Raw genomic sequence first — 19,976 nt, 5'->3', positions numbered from 1 at the left:
CTCTCATTGAAAAATTGAAACACTTCTCAAAAAAACATCGACCGGCCACAGGCAAACCAAGGTTTTTAGAAACGCAAGTTTCTCCGACTGTCACAGTAAGTAGGCGAAGAATGCGCGGGGGCTCAATGAGTTTGTTTACAAACATAAGAATATTTGCTCAGCTGATCAGTGGTTTTTTGATAAGCAAACTCCATGAGTTCCGCAGTAGTGTGATCAATTTAACCACAGGACTATATTTTTATTTAAAAAAAGCAAGTATTTTTTTTTAATTTGCATTTTTAAATTATTTTTTCAGTCCAGTAGGCGATTTCGATGTACTCGAGTACTCGAACATTATTGTTATTTACTGTACATTTTCCTTAGACCATGATATAGGATGATGCATCGAATACTTAAATTTGCGAAAAAAAAATCATATTAGGCGTAATCATCATTTAAATCAATTTCAAAAACCGTCATTCGACCGCCTCCGGTACGTTTAGTGTTAAACAACAATCTGAAGCAACGAAAACGAGCGTGTTCAGAGTTTCGCTGACTTTTCGGATTTCGGACTTTTCTCCGCGATTAATCATCCAGAAGGGGCAGTGTTTTACAGCATCGTGAAAGTCTGTCTGGAAACTGTAAATTAATTGACAAAAACTTAGCCGCTTTTTGGTGAAAATGGTTTAAATCGATTAAAAAACATCATCGGATTCCTGTAAGTATAGATTTTTTACTAAAGTATGATGAAAACTACGATAAAAACTTAAATTTTGCGTGCTGGATTTTTGTTGCTGTTTTCCAAATGACGTTTTCTCCTTTGTGCCGTGCTGTTTAGAATGAGAAGATTATCGATTTTGCCTTTTGGAAAATTGTGAGGTACAAAGATTTTGGTTTTGTTCCCCAACCATTGACCATCGATTACCAACAAAGGCGGAACAGTTTTGGAAAAACAATTTTCAGCCCATCCTTCGGCAAGCGGACAGAGTAAGGATCGCATGAAGAAAAAGAAGAAGCTGCCATGGCCGATATGATGCGAATGAGCGGAAGTGGGGGAGCGCTTGGAGGAGGATTTCAACGAGACAAACTCGGATCCCCATCAACCGGATCCGAGGATGGCGGTGGATTCGATCTCGGGGATATTGCCCAGGAGTTGGATCAAGACGAGTTCGATGGACCAACTACATTGAACGGTATGAAACTGTGCTAATGGAATAAGAAGTACCACATAGTTTTCATTTATCTTCTTCACTTCCAGGAGATCGTCCAGCTATAACAGCGCCACCGGAGAGTGAGTGGTATCACGGAAGACTGGATAGATTTAGTGCTGAACAACGACTCAAATCTGCTTCGCGTTTAGGGAGCTATCTTGGTGAGCACGTTAACATATTGATTGTTTCCATCAGATGAGCTACAAACTATATTACCCTTTTTTTTTATTAAAGTGCGCGAAAGTGATCGGAAACCTGGATCGTATGTGTTGAGCTACTCGGGGCGAACCGGGATAAACCACTTCCGTATAACTGCAGTTTGCGGCGATTTCTACATTGGAGGGCGTCAATTTTTTTCACTCAGTGATTTAGTCGGTTACTACACTTCCTGTAGTGATCTGCTGAAACGTGAGCGATTGGTTTATCCGGTCGCTCCACCTGAGCCCGTGAATGACAAGAAACGTGTCGTGGCCATTTTACCCTACACTAAGATGCCCGACACAGATGAATTGACCTTTCAGAAGGGAGATATTTTCTTCGTGCACAACGACATGGGTGACGGGTGGCTCTGGGTCACTGCTCATCGTACTGGTGAACAGGGTATGATTTTTCGTGAATTGGTTGAAGATCTGGATCCTAGCATAGATCCAAACACTGTCTTCTCATGGTTCCATCCAACATGCTCCAAGAATGAGGCAGTTGATATGCTAGTAAAAGCAGGACCAGGCAGTTTTCTCGTACGTCCCAGTGACAATTCCCCGGGAGACTACTCACTTTTCTTCCACATCAACAATCAAATTCAACGTTTCCGCATTGAGAAGAAGGGCGTTCGGTATCTTATGGGAGGCCGAACGTTCGAATGTCTTGATGCTGTTATCAATCGTTACCGCAAGGAACAGATTGTAGAAGGTCACACTTTGATGCATCCCGTTATCAATGGCAGTCAACCGGAATACCATCCGCCAACCAATGTGGCAAGTGCGGCCGAGAAAATTTATGCCACTCTGCGTGAGTGCCGCGATCAGAATATACTGAAGAAAACGAAAGGTATCAAACATCATGGCTATTTGTTAAAGAAATCCGACAAAACTGCCAAATGGAAGCAGTTGTACTTTGCCTTACTCGTCGAAGGCTCGGAAACACATCTTTGCTTCTATGATAGTCCTAAGAAGACTAAGCCAAAAGGTTTGGTTGATCTCTCGTGTGCTTATCTTTATCAGGTAAGTTGTCTTCTCAGTTTCGTTCTCAACTATTCCATGATCATCGATTGTTTAAGCAATTAATTTCTTTTTGTGCTTGTTCACAGTGCCATGAATCGTTCTGGGAGAAACAGTTCTGCTTCCAGATTGTTGAGCGTGCGCTTCCATGTCTAGCAACCATAAGCTATTTATGTGCCAATAGCCAGGAGAGCTACGTTGAATGGGTAAACGCACTGAAATCTCACTGCGTTTCTCAGCTTAGCAAAGCTCAATCTAAGGTTCCACGACTGCGCGAATTGCGGTGTTTAAATTTGCAGATACTCGAAGCGCACCGGTTGCCCTTCAAACTCGTTCCACATCCGTATTGCATTGTGTCGCTTAATCAGGTGAAGGTTGGAAAAACACGCGTCAAAAGTGCCCCGGATCCCGTTTGGGAGGAAGAATTCGTACTTGAGTAAGTGTTCTTTTTTCTTTATCTATGCTGTTCTTATTATGCAAGGAAAAAGGAAATTTTCAAAAATTATCGAATAAATTTGAAGTTTTAATCTCACGTGCTAGAACATGATTCATGAACTCTCTTTAAATATTTCAGTGATGTGCCTCCGGATGTGGTAACCGTTACAATTACAGTGCTCAGCAAAGGCAAGCGAGGAAAAGATTCTGAAGTAGCCGAACTAACCGTGGATTTGTGTGGTTTGAAAAATGGTCAAGAAACCGAGGAATGGTACCCACTAATCGGCATGACTCCGATGGGCGAATGGGGTTCTATACGTTTACGTATACGCTATTTGGATGATTTGGTGATGCCATGCGAGGAGTACAGCCCACTTCAGCAGTTGTTGGTAGAACCAGAACTCAACGCTGTAAGGGCCCTGGCAGAAATTTGTCACAACGATCGTATTCCGTTGGCTACCTCTTTGTTGAAAGTATTCCGCCACGAAAAACGTGAAACAGAGTTGCTGAGAATTCTATGTCAAGCTGAAGTGGCGCGAGAAAATGAAACAACAACACTGTTCCGCGGAGCTTCACTCGCAACGACACTAATGGATCTCTACATGCGTGCCGAATGTACGCTATTCTTGCAATCGGCCGTTTCCGATACAATCCAAAGAATTCAGGATAGCAAACAATCCGGTGAACTCAACCCTACCAAGATGGATGTCAACGACGATGCTTGCTCAAATGCTGAATTTTTGTTAATGATCCTGGATCAAGTGACTCAATCGATTTTTACTTCACCCGATGCGTGTCCTCGAACGGTACGATTTATCTGCAACTGTCTCCAGAAAGCAGTTGTCGCCAAATGGCCCTCACCAACAGAACGCCTGGTGCGGACACGGGTTGTGTCAGGGTTTATCTTTTTGAGATTGCTTTGCCCTGCCCTTCTTAATCCCCGTCAATTTGGTCTAGTCAGCGAAACGCCACATCAAATGGCAACGCGCACTCTAATTATGGTAGCCAAGTGCTTGCAGAATCTGGCAAATTTGGTTGAATTTGGTGGAAAGGTAAGCTAACAACACAAATTTTAAGTAATTAAGTATAGTGCAAAAGGATCGTTTCATTATAACAGGAACCGTACATGGAAGTTGTCAATCCATTCATACTGAAGAACAAAGAACGCATGATTGTCTTTCTGGATCAACTTTCTTCCATCACAGATCCAAATCCACCTCCAGGATGCATGATAGAACAAAATATGTCTTCAACGCTCTCTAGCACGGATGCTGGTAAGTTATAAGAAACCCCTTTCAAGATCTTCAAGTTATGACAACTTTTTTTTAAACATCCTCAACAGGACGGGAACTGGCAACTCTGCACCATATTTGCGTTTCGTACCTACCGGAATTGCAATCCATGAGTAAGACTAATAATTCGCTCAAGAAACTGGTTACTGTAACAGAAATGCTTTCAAAGCACAAACTCAAGTATCGAGAGATGATCAGCTAATCAGCTAATGTTTTGTGCTAGGAAGTTCGCATATACATATATGCGTAAATGATAAGATTAAGAATGTCTTATAATAATTATACTTATATATATAATCGACGAAACATGACTTGCATGAATAAGCCACGTTAACACAGGAATGAGCAGGATTCAATCGTTTGCAAGGTATATCTTGAGCATGTATTAAAAAAATTTCAAATCCTGATGACAACAGATAATCAACAAAGAAAAAGATGATAAGATTTAGATCGCAAATGCTAATTATCACTGAGTAAAATTTACACCGCATTTAGTAATTCGGTAGCCCCTTGTCACATTTTGTGTTTTTTATAAAAATAGTTCAGTTCACAATGAATACCACTAATTTTCGATTCAAACTAGAAACTGAGCTGAAACTGCCGTAATTATGTCGACAATTTGTGACAACAGAGAATTATCAGAAAATAATCAAGTCGCCAGGAACATTCTACGTATGTAGCACAAATTTTTGAATCACATTGAAAAAGGTCGACTAACGGAAAAAACAAAAACAAGACAGTTCTGGTGATGCATTATTTTCACGCTTCCTCTCGCTATAAACAATACTGTAGCATTACTAATAAATCCGAAACGTAGTCTCCAAATTTGTTTTATCAAATAAAAACGATTGTCGTCTAGTTAAGCCCAGCATAACATTACGATCTGAAAGAAATGACAGTTTTCATTGAAACCGAAGCCTAAAGATGCTTCTCATAATGGCCAATTTATTTGCACAGTTTTATACCTTACATGCAGTTTACTTGGAAAGTTTTGAATGGGAGTTTCAACTGTGCATTCATGTAATGTTTTCTGTTGCAACACCATCAATGCCGCAGAATGGAAACTGTCATTCTTTAAGTAGTATTGTGAATGATAACTTTAAAATTTGTAGCAAAAAAATCCCGAATATACCAAAAAAAAAACGTATAGAAAAAAACATTTCAGATAAGTGATAGTTTGCTACTCATAGGGGTTATAACCTTTACGAAGATTTGCTCTAACGAATAATTGAAAATAGCGAACGAATAAAATGCAAATTATGCCATACAGTGTCTACTTTATTTGGCCATGAAAAAAATACGCGCTAATTATTGACACATGAGCCCGTTTAGTTATATGTAAATGTTTATATTATATTTTGATACCATTTTTATACTCTTGGGCATTATCTATATTTTATCCCGAACTCTTTATGTAATCCAGATGATCAATTAGGCCAAGCTCTAGCCCAAAAATTTTCAATGCATTTTTATGATCATGTATTTAACGTGAAATAAAACTAATTATTACCACTTATAGCGAAGGGTTTCGTGAAGCGACCGAAAGCATGAAGAACTCCCTTTTAACATATCGAATTTATAGATTTGAGATAAAAGTCATCATTGAAATCATCTGAGTCGTGTTGAGAGACCATGCTTAACAGATGAAATTGCAGTGGGTGTTGTTTAACGCAGGGGTGACCGACCTTTTCAACCAACGGGCCACTTTTATTATGAAATGTTTCCGGCGGGCCGCACTTAAAGTAACCCTTGTTAATTGATTTTAATGGCTTGAATAGAGAAGGATCAAAATAAAACGTAACAAAGGCATATTAATTTTTAGACGAAACAAATTAAAATCTAAAAATCTAATTAATTTATGTACTATTTACAGATCGATACCGTTTCTAAACGCATATCCTTCAATATCAGCCGAAATTATTTAGGTTATCACTAAATATTTGCCAGTGGTTAATTTTTTTAATAATTTAATTTGTTCAATTAATTTAATCTTCTGCGCAAACAATAGATTTTTCATGCTCAATCTCTTTTTTTTTTTTCAAAAATAAAAATTATCCAAGGTATTTCTACGAATTATAAAAACACTAGCTGAACCGGTAAACTTCGTTTTACCCGTTCCTTAAAAAATCGTCGGAAAATGTATACAGTTCTATAACTACTTCGTGCTTGTGAATCAGTTTTCGCGAAAATCGTCTTCAAGATGTTCCAGTTTTGTCCCGTTTCTAGTTGATTTTGTATAGGAGCCCCCCTTCCATAAAAAGTGAGATTCTTGAAACTATTATACAAACCATCTCTGACTTGAAAAACTCTCGAATACCAAATTCCACTTCATTACGACCGACCATTCATACATGATGGTGTAAAACTTTTTTATAAATTATCCTAGAAAGGTATATCTTCAAAAATGTTGACTCTTTAAACGAGTTTTGGACCGACGTGACGTGTTTCTCCATTCGGGAGATTCCATAACGAGGTTTTGGTTTCAAGCTACGACATAAGGTATGGACGGTATGGACTATTATTTAATGATAATTAGAAAAAGTGGAGAAATAAATGCAATTTGTTCATCCCTGATTTAATTTAACAGTACCTCTGTCCGCGGTTTTCTATTAGGCGGCTTAACATTTGGCAAATGAGATTTTTCTAATCGCCGTTTTATAGATTCGGCGGTTTTGCATTTGGAAAATGATAATCGATATGTTTAGCGGTGTATAGCTCAACAGGATCATACTGCCATGTTGAATACATCGAAATGGTTCACCGGGAAATGTATAAAACAATCAATCGCATCCATTTGTAAATTCTTGAAAGAGGAAAAAACGCCTGGCGAATGAATCATGAACAAACCATGGAGTTCGGACAAAGAACAGATGCATTTTTGTTGTCAATATTCAATGGTTAATAGAAGGTCGAACATATAACTTACATAGATTTTCGGACTGTTAATCGCATGCCTAGGTATAGAATAATATTGACGCCGCCATCAGAACGCAGGCCACTGCGACCCAAGGTGACTTCCGTTCACCAATTCGTGCAAGCTTCCAGAAAATACCGAGCATACTAAAAGTGAATGATTAAATTTAAGATTGTTACCATATTCACGGTTTTATTGGGCACATCCGATTTAACTCACCCGGTTTTGTTCCTATCGATGAGGCTTGGTAAAAGGGAGCGCAGATAGGCACAGGTGCAAATTAGCAATAATATCACCGAGAGAAGACTTTGAAAGTTAAATATAGCACTCTGGAAAGAAATACTTTTCATTACGTTTGATTTGAAAAAGCATCCGTAAACTCACCATTTTTGTTGTTTATTGAATGATTGAAATTTGGAAAAATAAATGATTTCGCAGATGCAGACAGAAATCTGATCTGATCATCACAAAACAGCCGTGTTGGTCGTTTAACACAAAATCAACTGTGGCTTTCCCACTGTTTACATACACGGTTAACCGACGAAACTCAAAATGGTGAAGTTTTATTTTATTCAAATTTGAGTATGACCACGACACCACGTGCATAATTTAGGATTGATTTTATGCTTAAACTGGAAATCGTGTATGTTATTTCGCGGTCGTCGCATTGTTTTTTTCCGAGTTTTCCACGTGCGGCTTCGTTCAATGGATTGTTTTGAACTTTATTGACAAATTGTTTCGCAAAGTCCTCGGTCTAATTGATTAACATCCAAGTTTTTTTTCGCCAGAATTATGGCTCAGTTCAAAAAAACAAACGTGCAAGTTTATGCCAAGTCGGCGACTGTTCTTTCGCCGGATACCATCTACTGGAAGAAACTAGGGGTAAGTTTAAAACTTCCTCTTAGCCGGCCCACTTCAACTGATAAAAAAATATAGCTACACAGTTTAGTCCAAAATGCTTCTGGTTACAGAATTGGTCCTAATACATGATTCTGCAATGTCCATGTCTAGTCTACCATAAACGATGCTTTCATTGATATTAAATTTTCAGGTACCGACCCTAGTGAAAGACTTTGGAGCAATCGATTTCATAGACTTCAGCCCCACGGAGCCGTATCTATTTGCGGTAACAGCATCAGTTCGTGTTCAAATCTACAATCCAGTGACGAAGTTGGTGGTCAAAAACATAACCAAGTTCCAGGAAGGTGCCCACGGTGGATCGTTCCGTAAAGATGGCAATCTACTTGTTGCCGGGGATGATCTCGGCAAAGTGCGCCTGTTTGATGTATCATCCAAGTCTATATTGCGATTTTTTGAAGGCCACAAAGCGCCTGTTCATCGGACCTTTTTCAACGCCGATGGCTATCACGTGAGTAGCTTCTCGGATGATAAAACTGTTCGATACTGGGATATAGCAACTGAAAAGCACATTTCTACTCTCTCGAATCATAACGACTACATCAGAGCGGGTTGTACGAGTCCCGTTAGCCCAAATATTATTGTCTCCGGAGGATATGATCGAAAAATTAACATGTACGATGTAAGAACGAAAGAGAGTGTACTTTCGCTAGACCATGGAAGTCCAGTCGAGGCTCTCATATTCTTGCCCAGTGGAGGCATTTTCATCAGTGCCGGAGGAACGTCAATCAATGTGTACGATGCTTTGGCTGGAGGAAGAAAAATTGCACAGCTTTCGCAACATCATAAAACCGTCACCTGTTTACAGCTGGCCAGTGACGGAAAACGACTTCTCTCTGGTAGTTTGGATAGACACGTGAAAATTTACGATGTTGCTACATACCAAGTTGTCCATACTATCGACAACACCAACGCAGTTTTGAGTTTGGGTGTGTCTAAGGATGACAACACATTAGTAACGGGCATGGTCGACGGTTTGATAGGAATACATCGAAGGGATTTGGACAAAGACAAGGGGGATACTGAAAAAAACGAAAGCCGGCGTACCAGAAACAGGCGTAAATATGAGAGTATTTTTCAAAGTGCCGACGAACAGATTTATGAATTCAAACACGATAAAATTGAGCAATTTGATCGAATGTTGAAAAAATATGAATACAGCAAAGCCCTGGATAATGCAATGGTTCCAGTAGTCATTGGAAAATCGCCCGAAAAACCTGTTGCCCTGATTAAGGAGTTGATCCGCCGCAAAGGTCTATATCGAGCACTACAAAAACGTTCTCATGCTTTTCTAGTAAAATTTATTGGTTTCCTTTTGAGGAATATAGGAGACTTCCGATTCACGTCAGCTCTTGTAGATGCTGCAAACATTCTACTGGACGTATATGAAGACGAGTTCGATACGTTTGCTGGCACAGAAGTTGGAAAAATGTTTGTTAACCTTTCGAGAAGGTTGAAAAAAGAAGAACAATTGATTCAAGATTTCTTGCAAGTACAGGGACTGCTAGAGATGATTTCAGTTGCCGCAGACGCTAACCAATCATCTGAAGATTTGAACAGAGAGAACATTTTAACGGATGATCTCGAAGCGTCTATAAGTGCTCAAAAGCATGCTGTTATAAATATAGATTAATATGCAAAATACAAAGAGTTTTACTTGATATTTTTTCATTTTCTGAAGAACATGACATCGTATTCGTTTAGCGCATGGGTGGCCAAGACTTCTCAGGGCCCAGGATAGCTTGATTCTACCTATCTTGAAAACTTCCATCTTACTGCATCTGCAGATGCTATCTGGATGACTTCAACTAGAACCATATAGTACTTTGAAATATACATTACTTCCCATGTACTATGACCTGGGCATGGGCAATATTTAAACTCTTAACAAATAATTTCCCTTTTAAAATTTCCCGTTTATTGAATGCAAGTTTTGGTCCGGAAGAAAATTTAATGTGTTGAAAAAGGATTTTAAAAACAAGTTGAAACATATTAATAAACAAACCTCCTTTTCGAAATTATTTTCAACTTTCTGTTCATTCCCGGAGAGAAAACCGTTAAGAAAACCAAAAAAAGCGCTAAATTTGGTTCACAAAACGGAATTTGGTTTTTTGCTATCCTCAAACCGAATTTTGAGTTAAATTTCTTGACCGTTCGGATAACTAAAAATTTCTCCGCACCCCATTTCTCGTTCATAAAATTTTGTAAACATGACGTGCGAACTGTCACCACAAAAGGGAAATACGCGAAATACGTCATCGTGAATTAACCCAACTTCTCTCGCTTCTCTCCCTTTCAGCGATGCCACATTTTGATCTGTATCATCCATGTATCTCTTTCTGTCGCATTGGGACTCTTATGGGTGAGAATAAGACACACCTATGATACAGATTTTTTTGTGGTATCGCTGCTCCCTTTCCTCTATTTGCGCAAACTCTTACCGTATTTTTTTTTCATCTGGAGGCAAACTAGAGGCAACCTAGGTTCGCTCTAACTGCTGACATCGTGCTCATTTATTGCTCGAGAGGCAACCTAGGTTCGCTCGAAAAACGGACGGAGTCGCCCTGAGAAAAAAGTCAGTTTTGCGAGAAGTTCACCAATACTGTCAACCTTGTTGTCAAAACATTAAACAGCTGTTTTTGGCTGAAAGCAAAATAGTTGAAATAATGAACGGGAAAATGATTATTGGCGCGATTTTGAACCTCTCAGCCAAGCAAAATCGTACTATCTGCTGTCCAGTGCAATCCGGACACGAAAAAAGCCAATCCGGATGTGAAGAATCGAATGAAGAAATCTAGAAGGGAGAACAAAATGACAGCTGCATGTAAACATTGCGCTCGTTCTCACGCACACCTACGTATGGTAATAACTCGAAACCCGAAAATCGTTTTTTTATTCTGACGGTTCCAGAGCCAAATCCGGAATCAAAAAAAAAAACGCCATCTGCCTTCTTGTTTATAACTTTAAGGTGCACGGTAACCGAAGTTACTCTATTCTGTATAAAATTCCATACAGTTTCAGGCAAAGTGTCTCCACACACCAGGGACCGACAAAAAACACAAACACAGCACAGTACATATCGTGCAACACAAATCCTGGAGTGCTGACACATAAATTTTCGTGTGCGACACTTCGGTTTGGCACAGCACTTCAATTGTGTTGTGCTGCATCAAATCAACACGACACAGTTCCCAGTTGTGTCGTGTCGAGAAGAACACAGTTGTGCTTAGCACGCAACACAGTGTGTTTTACGAGCAAGGCTATTTTAACCCGTCGCGCTTGATTGGACAGCATTTCTCCGTATTTTACATGGCGAAGTTCTTCACTCACATTGTGTCGAGAAAGAAGCTTGAAAGCAAACGAAAAAAATCTATCCAGTTCGCCTGCTGGCAGATTTGCAACAATTAAAATCTCATCGTTTCGGGACCGGCACACGAACACACTGTGTCGTCAACTGTGTCGGATTTTGTGTCGCATGCAGTACTGTGCTGTGTTGCGGCCGACACGCAACAAAAGAAGATCAACACAGACACAGCACAGTTTCGTTTCGGATGTGCCGTGTCATCAAATTGTGTTGCACTTACTGTGTTCGTGCTGTTTTCGGTCCCTGCCACACACTTTTATGTTTGAGCGTTCTATACACAGCGTGTCTTAAGAGCTTTTATACATTTGAAAGCTTTTGGCCAGTTGCTCAATTCTGTATAGTTTGCTTATGTATATTTTGTTGGAGATAACGGTGGAAAACTGAGCAATCGGGAAAATAATAAACAACTGAAATTACCATAGTTACCTGTAAATTTAGCTATTTAAGAAACGATCAGTTCAAGTAAAAGTTAGTCTTAATAAACCTGTTAACTATACCAGTTGTCTTCTCTTGTTCGATCTATGGCCATAAACCTCCAATAGGTTATGGGCCCAGGAGCGAAGAAAGTACAAAGAACCGTTTCTGAACCCGAATAGCCAAGACCATGATATAAATATAACTGAACAATGATTTTCAATTTAACAATCAAGTTCATCCTAATATCTAAATCTTTATCAACAGCTTTAAATTATGAAATCATTATAAATTTCAAGGTCACTGTGAAATTTACTGTTAGTTCATGGTATTTCATAGTAAAGTTGGTAAGCTTTTGCTGATTTTACACATTTCCAATTTTTCGTGTAAGAAAAATTTTACGTCGCAAAACGTTTGTAATTTTTCTCGGACGTAAAAATATCGGTCGACGGTCGAGTTTATTAGGTAGTTCCATAGTTTTTTTGGTTCCAAATGGTAAGTAGTATGTTAATGTAGTGAAAAACTACTTTACTATATAACTTTTTTTTTCCAGCGACACAAATGCACAAACATGAGCTGGGGCAAGATTCAGGGTGCAGCAGTCAAGCGAAGACGTCCTACAAGCTTGGAAAGACCGGGGAAATTCCATCCGAAGGCCCAATTCCACGATTCTCTTGTTGCAAACCGCCTGGTAGGTACCCAGTTTGGAACAACGAAATGTAGGCAACGTCCCAAGATAGGTTCAACTCTGCTGTAGGAATACCTGGTGGTGCGGTGAACAAGACTTACAATTTTTTATATAAGTTTCGAGTGATTTTAAATATAAATAAAAGTGATATACAATGTCAAATGTTAAATATAAATAATAAATAAATTTTATTTTTATTTAAACAATGAAAAATAAATATTGAATTTTTATTCCATGATCAATAATATACCGGAACCAAGAACGTACAACGAAGCAGTATGTGGTCCAGAAAAGGAGTTGTGGTTGGCAGCAATCAACGACGAGCTACAGTCATTGCAGCAGCATCAAACTTGGGATATAGTCGATCAGCCAGCTGATGTCAACGTTATCGGCTCGAAGTGGATTTTCAAGCGGAAAGAAGACGAGGCCGGAAATGTGGTACGATATAAAGCCCGACTCGTTGCCCAAGGCTTTACACAGAAATTTGGCACGGATTACGACGAAGTTTTCGCTCCGGTGGTAAAACAGGTAACATTACGAATCCTTCTTACCATTGCCTTTCAGCGAAAAATGATCCTCAAGCATGCCGATGTGAAGACATATATTTGAATGGCGAATTGAGCGAAACTATCTACATGAGAATCCCTGCTGGTCTGCCAAATAATCGAGATGGAACGGTTTGCCGCTTACGACGAAGTCTGTATGGTTTGAAACAATCGGCCAGAGTTTGGAACCAAACCTTCGATGCAGCCTTGAAGAAGATGCATTTTCAACAATCAACCAACGACAGCTGCCTCTATTTCCGTGGTGGCACGTATCTGGCGATTTATGTGGATGACATCGTTGTGGCCTGTCCGTCCGAGGAGGAGTATGCTGAAATTTTGTGTGAATTAAATAAATCGTTTTTTGTCACGTCACTAGGAGATCTACGACATTTCTTGGGCATTGAAATTTGTAGACACGAGGATGGTATTGCGCTGAATCAGAGTCGATACATTTCCAAGTTGCTGAAGAGGTTCAATTTGGACAACGCCAAGCAGTCGAAGATACCGTTGGATCCCGGCCATCAGCAAACCAAGGAGGAGAGTAGTAAACTGCCGAACAACCGTGACTACGCCAGTCTGATTGGTGGTTTACTCTACGTGGCCGTCAACACCCGCCCAGACATAGCTGTTTGTGTATCCATTCTTGGGCGGAAAGTGAGCTGTCCAACACAAGCCGATTGGGTTGAAGCGAAACGGATCCTGCGATATTTGCACTTCACCATCGATCACGAGTTGTTATTGGGAACAACAACTCAACCGCTGATTGTGTACGTCGACGCTGATTGGGCAGGTGATTCCAAGGATCGAAAATCAACATCTGGATTCCTGGTCCAATTGGGTGGCGGAACAATTTTTTGGTGCTCGAAGAAACAATCTTGTGTGACTTTGAGCAGTACGGAAGCAGAATACGTCGCTTTGGCTGAATGTTGCCAAGAAATTGCCTGGCTATTGCGCTTGCTGGGTGATTTTGCTGTCAAAGTGGACTTACCGCTGAACGTGAAGGAGGACAATCAATCCTGCATCAAACAACTGATAGCCCCTGGTATTGGTCGTCGCTCCAAGCATATCGAAACCAAACATCATTTCGTCCGGGAAATGCAGCAAAATGGAACCATCAACACAACCTACTGCCCGACTGGAGAGATGATCGCAGATATGTTAACGAAGCCCCTACAAGCAACAAAACTGAAGCAATTCCGAGAAGCAGCCTCAGTACTTCCATCGAGGAGGAGTGTTGGAGATAACGGTGGAAAACTGAGCAATCGGGAAAATAATAAACAACTGAAATTACCATAGTTACCTGTAAATTTAGCTATTTAAGAAACGATCAGTTCAAGTAAAAGTTAGTCTTAATAAACCTGTTAACTATACCAGTTGTCTTCTCTTGTTCGATCTATGGCCATAAACCTCCAATATATTTGCGCCCCAAAACTACCCAAAATTGTATTGGAGAAATACAAATTTTGAGCAACAACCGATTAGTTATTTTGAAGGTGTAATTGCAACACATTTTATGAATAAGTCAATTTTTCCGTGTGTTATACTGGGGCGACAAGCACCGCGTTGAGATGCGTTGTTTTCACGCGACATACCTGCAGGAGCATGCATGCTCTCATTGACTCTCCCTCCATGAACGCTTTGAAAAAGCGCGACAAAGCTGATGCCAGAGTGTTTTGTAGCGCGACAAATAGGAAATCCAATTGGAATGTTTTTTCTCGGTTTGAAACAGTGATTTCGCGTTTTAAGCACAGTAGTTAGAAGGCCATGAGCTAGATGTAGAGGTGTGGATGAACTCGATTTGCCGTGGTATAGGTGATCGAAAAAACGTGAACATTGTGTGTATTACCCAAGTAACCATAAGCATTAAGCCAAAACCCTGAATCAGCATTAAATCAACATTTCTAATGCAGGTTAGCATGAAATTAAAATTTCTAATGCAAGTTGGCATTATATCAACATTAATAATGCTATAAGTTTTATATAAGCATTATTAATGCATAGAAGCAATAAAGAAAATTAGCACTAATGATAGCACTATATGCACATATAGAGCTACTCTACAAAGTGAACAAGCATTAAGAGTGGTGTGACCCGGACAGTACTTGAAGTACGGGTTTTTTTTCATCCACCTTATCAGCATCAAGAGTGGTCGAAATGGTAAAGGCGCAAGGAAAGATAAAGGCTGCTGCGGGATCCTCGGTTCGAGACTCATCAAATGTAATCCATATGTCAATTATATTCACTTCTTATTTCATAGAAGAATTCATTAAACAGGCATAATTCTCCATTCAGCATATTGATTGATGTTGTAGATAATAATTAATTATTCTTTTGATTTTTGTTCATTTTAATTATTCAAAAAATAATAATTAAGTAAACAAACGATGTTCTAAGTATGCATTGTTAATGCTTTTAAACGGCTTGCGAAAAATGACGTTTTGATGGTGCACTAACTCAGCATTTGTAATGCTTATTAAAGGCTATGTTGTGATAGCATTTAATCAGCCCGCTATTTCGCCTTTTTAGCATTAAATCTGCATTCCCGGATCGAAAAATCGGCCCAAAATCGATTCGATTTCGGCCCGTTCAACCCGAGAATCGGTTAGAAATCTGACGAGAAATCCGACCGATTTCCGACGAATTCAGTGCCCTGGTGAAACAACTTTCCTGACGACGATAAGTTTTTGCTAGTGAGCTGTCAAAACAATGAGTTCGTTTTCCGATCCAATCCCGACCGATTCCGGACGGAAATGAGTTCGATTTCGAACCAAATTGGCCCGATTTCGGACCAAATCGGTTCGTTTTCGGCCAAAAACCAGAAAAAAATTGGTACGATTTCGAACGAATTGTCATCATGTAGAAATTTGTTTTTTATTTTTTCCTTCATTACGTCATCGTGAATTTTAGTTCAGTCATTTGGCTGTCACTCTCTTATGTCTCTTTATTTTGAAAATAATAATTTTTGTATTAATACATGTACATTACATTAATGGTCGGATGCTACCAAAAAATTTACGACCCAGGACCACAACAGTGTCCGTCGCCGGCCGCCGGAATATGCTGCTGCTGGTGGTTTTGTCACTGACGCTGCCTTTGGTTAGATCTCCGGCGACCCAAGAACCGTTTACCTCCAACGGCGATATGCAGTAGTTCGACCCGCCCATAGATCCAATGGGCCAGGGGATATCGAGCAGGGTGTGGATGTGACAGCCGCAGGTAAAGTAATTACCTTTCACATGCAACGTCCCGATGCCCTCGAGGCTTATACTGCCGGCTTCATGTGCTTCTAGCACCCACCAGCTTGAGCGTCCTAATATGGTGCGAGTGGGTGATGTTGACCTCCTGGATTGCATCAATCTTGTTCTTGTTGTTCAGCCCGCAGTTACGGTGATCGTCAACGGAAAAACTTCTATGCCGCGTCGATAAATCAGGCAAGGTTAATCGGACCGGATGCGGGAAATGATTGTGGTTGCTTCTTCCGATTCGTTTACCTGACCACCAACTTGACGGGACGAAACTTACTGCTTTTGCTGAATTTAAGTTTTGTCCCTCGGTTGAGCACCTGTCGGCCGGGAAAAAACGCCTGTGATGTCGCTTCTGGACCATTATAAAGATGATTCTCTATGTTTTTATGTTAACAATGTTTTCTAGATCACAGATAATTTCTTCCCGCGGAGTTTGCAGACAATAGCAAAAATTATAGCGGAATCTTTCCAGATCGTAACTGGCCACTACACCAACGACACTTGTATATTCGACTGGTCCGGCGATGGATGTAAAAGGTCAGCTCCAACGAACATTACTTTTCGACAGATCAGTGGAGGTTTGTTTCCAGATACAATGACGTGATTGTCATTAGCTTTAGCGTTGATCTAAAAATAAAAATTTAAAATCTTGTAGATTTTTTTTGTGTAACATATTTTCCTACAATTATTTCTAAACTTGAGTTAATTTTGTGTCTTCATTTTTTTTTCTAAAATTCTCTATACACCTACATACACCACTGAAGTATTCTTCCTACAGCAATAAAATTCTCACCGAAATGTCGTAAAATTGAAAAATGCTTACCTTGAGCCAAATGTTGGCGATGGTGCTAGCATCCGTTCGCTTCTTCTCGTCCATTGGCGTTGGTGTACATTCGGTTGTTTGTAATGTGTATTCATATTGACTGGTAACATGGACAATTGGAAAATACTGCTATTAAATTCCTGAACATTATTTGGCGATGTTCGTTCATCTAAATTCAGAATGGCCCACAAGAAGGGGACCTTTTTGTGATATCTGTATTTGGGACAGTGATTTTTTTTTCATCCGCTCTCCATATGCCTCAGTTTGACCACACTGTTGTCGGCGTACATTATCCCATAAATAATCCGGCCATCAATTGATCTCCATGCATTTATGATAGTTGTTGAGTTCTAGTTCCTCCCACCGTTGAAGTGGTTCGTTAAGATTGTTGTTGTTCTTTCCAAGTTTATCCAAATTTTCATTTTGAAGATATCTGAAATAATGAAATTAACATTAGACTTAAAGGGAAATCCTACTCAAGAACCAGTAATTACTTTTTGAGGAATCTCAAATCAACGACGACCGCGCTTCCTTAAACTCCACTGTGAATGTTCTTTTCCGGATCAGCCGGAACCTGAAGGGATGAATAGGCATTTTTGTTGCTATCGAAGACGAAAGCGAAGTTAGGCAGTACATGAGTCGCAAACGCATCGAAGACAGCACGCTGCCAATTCCGGAATGCCATTGGTTGTATGTTGTTATCGTAATGGTTCAACAGGTAAAAAACTGGAACGAATGGGGGTTAAACTTAATAATTGGTATAAGTAGGTATACAATTCCTAGACTTACCTACATTGATCATATTTTTGGCAACCTCAGCAACCGAGTACGATTTTACTGCTTCGTTTTCTAAATACTTGACCAACCCTGAAGGATTTCCTTTTTTGTGCGCTCATTTTGGGTCAGCAGCCTTAGGATTTGCTGATTTACGTTCGGTTGACGCATTATGGAAGTGAGATTTTTTTGGAATCTTCTTCGGAAGGAACGAGTTGAAGGTAACGTAGCGGATGACGTTAAGCAAGTGGTCCACTTTGCCGCTGCTAGGATTGATGCCTAGTGCATTGAAGAAATCTTCCTGTTTGAGAGCCTGGTACAGGATCTGTAGCGCATATAGGGAGGTTTTCCTGAGATTTTTGCGTCCGGGAATGGTGTGAAGGTGTCAAAGAGGAAGAAGGCTTTGTCGATGATGTGCAAAAGCAGCCTAAGGAAGTCGGACTTGGTGTTGACTTGTGTAGCAGGATGTGGAAACCGAGTGGGGAGTTTTCTTCACAATGAGTGGTGGGAGAGAGAAATCTGCCGCGAGTTTTGAGATTTTTCAGTTATCTGCCATTTTTTAGTGGAGTTTTTATAGTAACGATTGTAAAAGCGTAGGAAGACTGCATCGATGATGAAAGTTATGTAGCTACCGAAGCCGGGTTTACGGGGTCCTGCCCCTAGAGTTTTCGGTATTCCTGTTTCGCACAGCGTGTAGAGGAGATCCAGCATTCCCAGAGTCAGTGGGAAGGTTTCGTTTCTCGATTCGATTTCCTCCAGTTCGGATTCTGTTCCACGATTACCGCAACTGCTGGTCGTTGGGATGGTGGTCATTATTTGAGAAGCTTAAAGGTTGTTCCAAAGCTGAAGGGCAGTCTCTTTGCTTTTTCCTAGCGCTGCAAGTGTTCTGCTTTAAGAGGGATCACAACCGAGCAGTTAATAAGTCCGATAAAAACATGCAGAGGTGCCTAATTGGGATGTTCGCAAAGTGCAACTTCGTCCTGGTTATAGCTGCAGTTTTAATCACTAGAAGAACTGCTTGTAAACCGGCAATTTCCTGAGGGTTGATGTTTCTTGGCAACGAAAACGCGGCGTGCGACAAACACGAAAAATAACCGATCGTTTTTCAAATGATGGCCCGTCAAAACTGACAGAATTCGAATCGAAACTAAACTGATCGATTTCGATATCTGTCATTGCATGGCAGCGGAGAAATGGTCAGAAAATCCAATAGAATTCGAAGGGAAACCGGATAGATTCAAACTGACAACTAATAATATGACAGTCATCGGTCCGGTTGCGATATTCGTTCCGATCCGGGTTATTTACGCATATAGTGCAAAACAAGCATTAATACAGAGTTATATATGGGAATATAGTGTTGATTAAGGGCTATGTTTTAGTGCTTATGGTTACTTGGGTACAGTGATGACGTCATAACTGTTGGACAGGGAGCACTTTCGGAGTGGAAAGGAGAGAAACGACTTGTTTGAAGGTCAATACTGGAATGACTTTATTTTCAACTTTGCGTTCTATTTATACTAGTCTGTTCCCTAGAGATTCATAGGGAACCATAGTTACACACTTAATCTTTTCTCCTGTGATCGGGACAATTTCGTCCTGTATTTTCAACAGCTGAAATTACAGGACGATCTCAGGACAGAAAACCACTATAGGAAAACAACTGTCAAAGTCACCTGTAGGGTCGAAACGATGTTCTCCTGCACGCAGAAAAATTTATTGTAATATTAATCAAATTTGGGCCGAAAATAATAAAAATTTTGGTTGGGAAAAAGCAGAAATATATTTTTGTCTATATCGATAAAAACCGCTACTTGGAATTAAACTTATCGTTTATGTTAAGGTAGCTTTTCCTCTTCTAAAAAAAAGTGATGAATAAAGAAGTTCCAAAAAACCTTATATCGATATACGTTCACAAATGGTTATAGTATTTTATAAACTGTTTAGGAAATCTTAACTGTTCTTAACTGTTAAGAGATCTTTTAAAAAATAATTCGCATATGGTGCCACCCAGACAGTCATCAAAAATCCCAAAGCACATTTCCAGTTAAGTTACCATGCGATCATTACTATTTTGTTATTTTAAATTGAATTTATCATGCATTTTATTCAACATTTTGTAAAATAAAGAATATCATCAATAAGCATTTAGTAGTC

At 39.8% G+C, this 19,976-nt stretch overlaps 3 protein-coding genes and 1 long non-coding RNA gene across 4 annotated transcripts; 2 read left to right on the top strand and 2 right to left on the bottom strand.

The window, feature by feature from the left end:
- Positions 1–543: 543 nt before the first annotated feature.
- Positions 544–5,650, top strand: LOC129759806 (ras GTPase-activating protein 1). Its single transcript, XM_055757331.1, has 8 exons — positions 544–697; positions 818–1,172; positions 1,238–1,351; positions 1,425–2,410; positions 2,497–2,843; positions 2,982–3,894; positions 3,960–4,116; positions 4,185–5,650. The coding sequence occupies exons 2-8, from the start codon at positions 1,001–1,003 to the stop codon at positions 4,334–4,336; spliced, it is 2,841 nt and encodes a 946-aa protein (XP_055613306.1). The 5' UTR covers positions 544–697; positions 818–1,000; the 3' UTR covers positions 4,337–5,650.
- A 1,359-nt stretch (positions 5,651–7,009) lies between these two features.
- On the bottom strand, positions 7,010–7,588 carry LOC129759810 (protein kish-A). Its single transcript, XM_055757339.1, has 3 exons — positions 7,433–7,588; positions 7,268–7,377; positions 7,010–7,194 (listed from the first exon to the last, which is right to left on the bottom strand). The coding sequence occupies exons 1-3, from the start codon at positions 7,433–7,435 to the stop codon at positions 7,089–7,091; spliced, it is 219 nt and encodes a 72-aa protein (XP_055613314.1). The 5' UTR covers positions 7,436–7,588; the 3' UTR covers positions 7,010–7,088.
- A 112-nt stretch (positions 7,589–7,700) lies between these two features.
- Positions 7,701–9,656, top strand: LOC129759809 (U3 small nucleolar RNA-associated protein 15 homolog). Its single transcript, XM_055757338.1, has 2 exons — positions 7,701–7,930; positions 8,100–9,656. Exons 1-2 carry the CDS (start codon positions 7,841–7,843, stop codon positions 9,597–9,599), a joined length of 1,590 nt encoding a protein of 529 aa, XP_055613313.1. The 5' UTR covers positions 7,701–7,840; the 3' UTR covers positions 9,600–9,656.
- Positions 9,657–17,051: 7,395 nt separating this feature from the next.
- LOC129759811 (uncharacterized) lies at positions 17,052–17,955 on the bottom strand. The gene is made up of 3 exons (XR_008740243.1): positions 17,835–17,955; positions 17,540–17,771; positions 17,052–17,478 (listed from the first exon to the last, which is right to left on the bottom strand). It is a non-coding gene; the product is annotated as an uncharacterized LOC129759811 (long non-coding RNA).
- Positions 17,956–19,976: the final 2,021 nt, after the last annotated feature.

The sequence above is a fragment of the Uranotaenia lowii genome, unplaced genomic scaffold, assembly GCF_029784155.1.
Source record: "Uranotaenia lowii strain MFRU-FL unplaced genomic scaffold, ASM2978415v1 HiC_scaffold_276, whole genome shotgun sequence".
Classification (NCBI taxonomy): Eukaryota; Metazoa; Arthropoda; class Insecta; order Diptera; family Culicidae; genus Uranotaenia; species Uranotaenia lowii.
This window is presented reverse-complemented; position numbering and strand designations above follow the sequence as displayed.

Coding starts and splice junctions, on each gene's coding strand:
- LOC129759809 (XM_055757338.1), top strand. CDS start 7,841: ATGGCTCAGTTCAAAAAAACAAACGTGCAAGTTTATGCCAAGTCGGCG. Junction 7,931..8,099: donor TCTACTGGAAGAAACTAGGG/GTAAGTTTAAAA, acceptor TTAAATTTTCAG/GTACCGACCCTAGTGAAAGA.
- LOC129759806 (XM_055757331.1), top strand. CDS start 1,001: ATGGCCGATATGATGCGAATGAGCGGAAGTGGGGGAGCGCTTGGAGGA. Junction 2,844..2,981: donor GAGGAAGAATTCGTACTTGA/GTAAGTGTTCTT, acceptor TAAATATTTCAG/TGATGTGCCTCCGGATGTGG. Junction 3,895..3,959: donor TGGTTGAATTTGGTGGAAAG/GTAAGCTAACAA, acceptor TCATTATAACAG/GAACCGTACATGGAAGTTGT.
- LOC129759810 (XM_055757339.1), bottom strand. Junction 7,195..7,267: donor ATCGATAGGAACAAAACCGG/GTGAGTTAAATC, acceptor ATTCACTTTTAG/TATGCTCGGTATTTTCTGGA.